General features: G+C 44.9%; 2 protein-coding genes across 2 annotated transcripts; both read right to left on the bottom strand.

Moving 5' to 3' along the window:
- Positions 1-105: 105 nt before the first annotated feature.
- On the bottom strand, positions 106-2497 carry LOC111839253 (granzyme K-like). Its single transcript, XM_023802984.2, has 5 exons — positions 2414-2497; positions 1656-1797; positions 1394-1532; positions 923-1204; positions 106-491 (listed from the first exon to the last, which is right to left on the bottom strand). The coding sequence occupies exons 1-5, from the start codon at positions 2475-2477 to the stop codon at positions 348-350; spliced, it is 771 nt and encodes a 256-aa protein (XP_023658752.2). The 5' UTR covers positions 2478-2497; the 3' UTR covers positions 106-347.
- A 3501-nt stretch (positions 2498-5998) lies between these two features.
- Positions 5999-7887, bottom strand: LOC111839252 (granzyme A-like). Its single transcript, XM_023802983.2, has 5 exons — positions 7787-7887; positions 7410-7548; positions 7155-7293; positions 6573-6839; positions 5999-6284 (listed from the first exon to the last, which is right to left on the bottom strand). The coding sequence occupies exons 1-5, from the start codon at positions 7848-7850 to the stop codon at positions 6117-6119; spliced, it is 777 nt and encodes a 258-aa protein (XP_023658751.2). The 5' UTR covers positions 7851-7887; the 3' UTR covers positions 5999-6116.
- Positions 7888-8108: the final 221 nt, after the last annotated feature.

The following is an 8108-nucleotide window of genomic DNA, read 5'->3' as shown; positions in this document are numbered from 1 at the left end:
TAGAGTGACATGCTGTGCTTCCTGTGATAGGCTCCTAGCTCTCCACAACCATACAACAGATTGGAGGATATGCAAGATGGACGGATGGATGCATATGCATTTCTGATATAAAAGATTTTTATTGTTCAATGACAAGGCAAATTATCTCTTAACTTGGCATACACATTTATTATAGTTATTATAGTTATAGGTAGCTTTGCGTTGCATTGGAGTTCAGTGGGTCGGCCAGGTCATAGTGAATATCTTGTGTAGAAATACATTCAGCATCATTCATGTCACATACATGGAAGTGGGTTGGGGTAGATGCACAGCTCTCCTTCTGCTTTAATATGCAACCTGACTTTCACCTATGCGGCTCCTCCGGTAACCTTGTGGATCCATTTGAGGTATTTGCTGGTCAGCAGAGTGTAAACTCCAGGGAAACCTCTTGTCCCAGAAGACACCACGCCAGTAAAATTGCCGTTACATATGAGTGGCCCACCAGAGTCCCCCTGGAGCAAGAAGAGAGAATCAGAGAAACACCCTCATACCATAGTGCACCACACTGCCTTTTGGTGCAATGGGAATCAACCCCTAGAATCCGTGTCGCCCTCTTTCCAGTGCCGAGCTGGACCTTTTGAGGACAGTGTAGTCGCTCAGTAAGTCTTCTCACATACTCATTTGGCAGACATTTAGCTACTCAGCAACAGAATTGAAGGCTGCAGATGACTTGGGTAACAATGAAAATCCTTAGCAACAGCAGTTGGCAATTGTCAGGCACCTTCCCTAGAAGTATTTATGCAGAATCACTCAAAATACATCAACCAACCTACCCAGTCTGGCCAAACAAAGCATGTGACATGAGTGTCTTCACCAATTCAGAATCAGAAGCCCTAACTTGCCAATAAACTTACAAGAACTACAAAAACATGGCCATTAATACCTTATCGGTGTCCTTTTCCCCTTGGTTGTCCCAAGCACAGATCGTGTTGCTGGTGATCGCGACTTTACTTTTCTTGTAATACTTTTGGCACTGCTTTCTGTTAAAAACCTTGATTTCCACCTCCATCAGATTGTCTGAGATTCTGTTGCTGTCTCTGTTGCTGATACCCCAGCCAGCCACCTTGCAGGGTGTACTGTCTCTGGTATTTTTTTGGACATCTTTCTCTTTGGTTGGAAGTGCCAGTACAGTTATATATGGACTTGTAGTCACTGGTTTATTCAACTGTTAAATGAGAATGAAGAGTAATATTATACCAAAATGAAACACTTCTTCCTTGTCTGGTGATAAAGAAATGCCCCCCCCCCCAACTAACAAAACAAATTGCAACAAAACTGAAACCATATAATTATCAGTTAAAGAAGCTTGGGATGTATTTTATCACTTAAGAGTGGAAGTTCATATGTACTTTACCTTCAGCAGCATTAGGTCATGTTCGCCGGTTCTCTGACTGAATCCTTTGTATGGAAATGCTTCTGATACTGAGATCTGCTTTTGCTTGTTGTTCTTCTTGGAGATCGAATGGGTGCCCAGGATGACTTTCATATTCTTTCTGAGGAAGACAGACGCCAGGGGTGGGGTTAAGGAAAGGTCACTCAGAAATCTCCAAAACATCTTTTTTAAATGTGGGTCTTCCCTACATTCGGCCATGCATATTACAGTGTTGGATACTCACCCCATGCAATGAGCTGCAGTCAGAACCCACTGTTCTTTGATCAGTGCCCCCCCACACTGATGATTCTCCCATTTCACAAGAGCCATGAAAAGCCAGGAGTGATTCTTAGCCTCTTTGCCACCAATGATTTCCACGCACCTGCCTTAAAAAACAGAAGATGAATACAATATGTGCTGCTACTGTATTTAACCGTGATTTTGTTAATTTAACCATTTCATTTTTCTATGGCACCCTGACTAACATAGTTGGCCGAAAACAACCACCCATCCATTTTCTGTAACCACTTGTCCTATTCAAGGTCATGGGGAGGTTCTGGAGTCTATGGGCACAAGGCAGCAAACAGCCCAGGATGGGACATCAACCCATCACAGGGCACAGTCACACAGGCAATTTGGTAACTCCAATTAGCCTCAGCATGTCTTTAGAATGTGAGGGGAAATTGGAGTACCCAGAAGAAACCCCACGACAACACAGGGAGAACATGCAAAATCCACACACACAGAGCCTGATATAACATAATAATAACATGGTACAAACAAATAAGGAAACAATTTACACTGTAGCATTACAGACAGAATTACCCAGAGAATCATGTCACTTTCATCTTGACAATTGACCACTTACTCCAAATTTCATAACATAAATTCACCCTTAAACCTTAAAGCACCCCCCCCCCCCCCCAGATCTCGTGAACTAGAGCTTCAGTGGTCTGAGGTCCTCTTATACAGTGGCTGTCAAAGAAATGCAGAAATATTTACCTCCTGGCATGTTCAAAAGAACCACAGCTGCGAGGCAGGCTACAAACTGCCTGAATACAGCCATTGTGTCTCTTTGAAGCGTGCTTTCACATCTTACTTTTATATGCATGAACAGATGCTAGAAAGGGATGTGGTTTTTCCTTGCCTGACTCAAGCAGAAGTACATTTTTGATGTGAGGTATCTTAACTGGAAGATGCAGCATAACCAACTACTTTGTGGCCTGATGATATGGCTAAATATAAAGGGATGATGTAAGCAACTTAGGTGCATCATTTTACGGCAATTCTGTGACCAGCCATGAAAAGCTTTCTACAAAGACAACAATAATAATAATAATTTCCACCTCTGACAAAATTAATATTTACCAATTTGTAGGCTATTAACATATATTTCCATGGCAATGAGTAACTTAGCTCATACTTTTATTTAAATCAGCATGCAAATTTCAAACAGAGAGATATACAGCTGGAGTTTTTTCTCAGGACGCTTGCTGGAACTTCAACCAACCAACTGCTGCGTTCAGAGTGTCTGGAAGCATCTTTACAACAACTGTGGGAAACAATGGGGCCGAAAGTAGGCAAAAGCAGCTGTTTGCATTGCTAAATTATCAGCAGGCCAGCATACTGCCATCACACCCTGCTTCGGCTGAGTCAGCTCTGAGTTGGTGGTAACACTTCACCCAGTTGCAGCGTCTGGTGGTCTCCAGGTCTTCTGTAGATTAGATTGCTCTACCAGTAAGCAAACCCACAGACCCCCTTTTTCTGTAAGAAATATAACTGACAGGCAGTCTCAACTTTAGTCATGCAAGCTGTTATTCCACGTAGAGGCATGAGGAGAAAAGATTATCACTTAGCCATCTCAAAGCTTATTTTCATTTCATTTATTTCATTTATCCCTGACGTTTTAGGAATCCATTGGGTGTTTCGGTTGTGGGCCTTGAAGGGTTGCAGTTGGGGGTTTGTTAGTGCAATTTGAAAGATAGAAATTAATCTACACAGTCCAACACTGATGCAGAGCACCTCCAGTGTTTGGGGATTAAATTTGTGCCTGTTAGGTAATGTGACTATTAGTTCTTATACCTTGATGTATTTACTTCTATAGCTCAGCAAGTAGAGCATTGTGCTAACCCCTAAGTTGTTCGTTTAAATCCCAGGGAGAACACAGAAATTGTAACTTTTCTCTTTACTCTAAGTTGTAGTGAAAAGCATCAGATGAATGAGATAAATGCGATAAATTATCCTTAAGACCTGACCTCCGCTCGGCTGTGGCCATGCCCATTGGTAAATGGATGTTTCACTTGTATTGTCATGTTGCATCTTGGGTGGGATGTGAACGGCAAATCAGTAAAATTTGCTGACCCGGGTAGCTGGGTTCTCAGTAAATTGTTGCAAAATTAGCATAATCAACTGTTACTAAAAGGGGCACTTGATTGGGGAGGGGTGGGGTCCCCTTGGGCCATTGAGCCCCATGCTATGATGGGCTTACAACCCCCCCGCTACTGCTACAGACGTCAGCCTGACAAGCATCGCACTCTGTTCTGCACCATTACCCGTCCCATGGCGTTCCAAAGTAGGTCTGAGCAGGTTAATCTGCCATCAGCTGATGATGAAGTTTTTGAATAAAAGCAATTTGCAAAAAAATAAATAAATCTTAAATGACAGCAACTGTGAAGTTGGAACAGAAAGCACGACTATGCAGTTTTTAGTATAGCTTCAGTATATATAACTAACTATACTAATATGTAGCACTTTGTATTTATATGTTAGAGTTGTTCTGTTTTTGCAGTGCATCATTGACAGAACTGACCAAACATACCACATGGTTAAAATGTGTGTGCTTAGTTGAAAAACCAATGTCCTGGTTTCAAGAAATGCTGCGTTTTTCTACTCGTGCTCACACCCACCAGTGAAACCGAAACAGACAGAGGCGAGTGGTGACACTGCAGTTGGTAATAGTGCTGTGGGGGGGCGGGGGGGGTGCAGGGTCTCAGTGCCTGCAATCTCATTTTTAGCAAAACCCACGTGAAGAACATGAGACGTGTGAGATGTGACACTTCTCTTCCTGTAGTAGAGGAATCAGCAGGCAGCATTTTCTTGCTGACTATAGAGGGTGAGATGGAATGTAGGTCCTGACGAGTAATTCGCTGCCGCTCTGAAGGCCACTTCATGTGAGCACCTATAAGTGTTTTGTAGAAGATAAAATCAATGAAGAGAAGAATGTTTTCAGGGATGTGAATGGTATCTGTTCCGTGAAGCTGAATCTCTGGATAATGCATTACAGACACCACAGATCAGATAGAGAGCTTTGTCCTGTTCTTAATTCGACCAGCATGGGTTTCTTCTCCATGAGCGCTACAGACCATAGATCAAACTACTGATATGAGAGTAGATCTGAGTAGCACTAATTATCACACCAGTTCTTACTGTCACAGAGATAAGAAACTTGCAGGTTAGGGTCCAGGCACTGGGCTTCGTTCCAAAAATCATTAACCAAGTTCCAGTTCCAAAGCCATGCATATTCATATCAGATGCAAGCAAAGGACAGGGGACAATCCAAGGACAGAAAAGCAAAGCAAGAACTCCAGAAAAACACAAAGGGATCCAAATCCACCACCAACGAGACTTTGCAGTGAGGCTAGTATCCCGAGGGTTTAATTAGTTACATGTAATCTGGAACAGGTGCATATAACATGAGCCCAGAGTCCGTACAGAAGGACCCGTGGTTTGAGAAGACATGACATTTAGAAAGCAATCCCACCAGGGGAGAATGGGATTACTAGGGGACCAAAGGGATATTTGTTTGCTCATGGTTCTCATAGAAAACTTACTTTATTATAGCAGAGAAAATGTATTGATCTGCAGAATGAAGCTTTTTTGGTGACAACCCTTTTTAAGGACACAACATGCATTATTATTGTGATGTTATAATATTTTATAATACTATAATATTTTGTTTGCTGGTTACAAGGTATTCTGTCTCTCACCTCACACACGACACCCCATAATTCTAGATATAAAATGTTAAATTCAAAATCCATCCATCCATCCATCCATCAGCCTTCCAACCATTTATCCATGGCAGCGGACACGCTTTAATGGGCGCCAGTCCATGGCAGGTGGGCACCAGAGGAAACCCATGAAAGCTGGGGAGAACACGGGCACTCCACACACCACAGAGATGGGGAGAACACGGGCACTCCACACACCACAGAGATGGGGAGAACACGGGCACTCCACACACCACAGAGATGGGGAGAACACGGGCACTCCACACACCACAGAGATGGGGAGAACACGGGCACTCCACACACCACAGAGATGGGGAGAACACGGGCACTCCACACACCACAGAGATGGGGAGAACACGGGCACTCCACACACCACAGAGATGGGGAGAACACGGGCACTCCACACACCACAGAGATGGGGAAACTGTGTAAGGTCACAGTGCTGACCAGTGTGTCACTGAGCTTCCTTTAAAATGCATATCATTTCTTCATTACACATATAGTTAATGATCACTGTTACATTTACATTTATGGGGAGGGGGGTAAACTATTCCCTTTTAATGAAAAGGGAGGAAAACAGAAGAAATCAGGCCTTTAATATTAAAAGACACAGGGATACATTTTAGCTCTGTTAACAAGCATTTCACATATAAAAGGCAGTTATTTTGAGCCGCAGGGGAAGCTGGCGTCTATGTCTATGGCTGAAGGCCATCTGCTCGACGGATGGTCTTCTTGATCCACTCGATGTACTTCTCGGAGACGGCTGCGTACACGCCGGGTTTGGACCTCATGCCACATTTCTTTCCAAAGGATGCGACGCCTCTGAGAACCCCCTTGCACAGGAGAGGCCCCCCTGAGTCTCCCTGTGATGGAGGGAGCGCATCAGTATTGTACACTCGGGAAAGGGGCAGGCATAGGGGAGCGTGTGCAGGGGAGCGCAGCTGCTGCCACAGCCATGCACAGCACTCAAAGGCATGGATCTGTGCATGGACAGTGAGGACCTACCAGTGTTGTGGGAGTACTGTGTGTGTTTAGGGGGGCGGGGGTTTCGGGGCTGATTTGATCTTTACTAATATTGAAAACAAACCAATGCCCTTAATATCGCTCACCAAAACAGGCACAACAAATGCAATAAGGCAGGCGAAGCTCACCTGACAGGAGTCAGAGTACCTCCTGCCCTGAGACCCTGCACACAGCATGTTTTCAGTGATCACCGAGTTGTAGTAGTTCTTCGAGTTGCACACAGCGTTGTCAATGATGGTGACGTTGGCTGAGCGCAGGACGTCTGACTTCTTGCCCTGGTATTTGGTGGCCCCCCATCCGGCCACCAGGCAATTCGCCCCACCCTGTAGCTCGATCCTCGAGGCAGGCAGTGGGAGGAATGACACTGTGCTCGTTTTCTTCACCTTTTTACTCAGCTGCAGAAAAATACAGATGGCCCCTAAATAGAAAGCACTGGAATTGAATGTACTGTAATGTTAGAGCAGCACTTCTCAGTCTGGCCCTTCCACACTAGGCCACACCTTTGCTCTTTCAGTAGTGGAACCAGAGGTTGACAGTTCACCACCAGAAAGTACAAATTTAGACCAAGGTTTTGTTCTCAACCAAGCAGTTGAGTTCTCCGTAACAGTGACTTTTTAATACTCTCTTGACCTGAGCTTTCCACCTCTGAGTGGAACGTAAGAAGACTGTGGCCTGGCTAGTAGTCATGATAGACGAGGTGCAGCACCTACCTTCAGCAGCATGATGTCATTGTTGTGGCTCTCGGGGTCATAATGGGGGTGAGGAAACATCTTACGCACTGCACTCGTTTGCCAGCCTGACCTGTCATCCTTAGAGATGGAGTGCACTCCCAGCAGCACCTTCTGCACCCTTTTATTTCACACACAAACGGCAGGAAGGATCTCGGTTATATCGGCACGGTGAACGGAAAGGTTGGGAATCTGCAGTTGATGGGGGCTGCCTTCCAAAGATGAGTAAGCTCTCACCCCTTACAGTGAGCTGCTGTCAGCACCCACGTGGCATTGATCAGGGCCCCCCCACAGAGTGACGACCCATTCAGATAGGCCATGTAGGGGAGAGAGTGTGGCCGCACCTCAGCCCCATCTACTATAACTGCGCACTCATCTGTGGAATACATACAGAGACAAAGAGCGTTTAGAATTTGAGCAGAAGAGCTGTTGTTACCCATTCTTCACATTTGCTATCATTCTTTAAACTCTAATATCCTCTATCTATGTGTCTATTCCTTTAAGCCCGCTGCCCTGTGTCCTCTTTCCATTTCCTGGTACCCTTCCCCAGCTGTCCAGTGTTTCCCCCTAAACCTTGCCACCCTTGGTCCAGATACTGCAGAGCACAGACTCACCTGATGGCAGAAACAGGAGGAGGAGAGGGAGCAGGACAAAGCTGAAGGGTCTGCACTGCAGCATTCCGGAGACTCGTGGCCAATCTGCCACATTCTGACATCTGCAGAGCATTTATTCACTGAGGACAGGATGTGGTTTTGTCATCATCAGGGGTCCCAACAACAAAACGTGTTCCATGTAAAAATGACTCATAGTAAACAGTATGAACATCAGACATGTTGGGGGCCCAATGTTATTGTTCGCAATGAATTTCAGTATGTATTCATCTTCTAACCTGCAGTTTTACACCTTCACGGAAAAACATTTCGGCCACATGTTTGT

Source organism: Paramormyrops kingsleyae, chromosome 2 (assembly GCF_048594095.1).
Source record: "Paramormyrops kingsleyae isolate MSU_618 chromosome 2, PKINGS_0.4, whole genome shotgun sequence".
Taxonomy (NCBI): Eukaryota; Metazoa; Chordata; class Actinopteri; order Osteoglossiformes; family Mormyridae; genus Paramormyrops; species Paramormyrops kingsleyae.
Note: the sequence above shows the minus strand (reverse complement) of the source record. Positions and strands in the feature narration are given on the sequence as shown.

Coding starts and splice junctions, on each gene's coding strand:
- LOC111839253 (XM_023802984.2), bottom strand. CDS start 2,477: ATGGCTGTATTCAGGCAGTTTGTAGCCTGCCTCGCAGCTGTGGTTCTT. Junction 1,533..1,655: donor ACTGCAGCTCATTGCATGGG/GTGAGTATCCAA, acceptor TGTCTTCCTCAG/AAAGAATATGAAAGTCATCC. Junction 1,205..1,393: donor ATGACCTAATGCTGCTGAAG/GTAAAGTACATA, acceptor CTCATTTAACAG/TTGAATAAACCAGTGACTAC.
- LOC111839252 (XM_023802983.2), bottom strand. CDS start 7,850: ATGCTGCAGTGCAGACCCTTCAGCTTTGTCCTGCTCCCTCTCCTCCTC. Junction 7,549..7,786: donor CCTCCTGTTTCTGCCATCAG/GTGAGTCTGTGC, acceptor TGTATTCCACAG/ATGAGTGCGCAGTTATAGTA. Junction 7,294..7,409: donor ACAGCAGCTCACTGTAAGGG/GTGAGAGCTTAC, acceptor GTGAAATAAAAG/GGTGCAGAAGGTGCTGCTGG.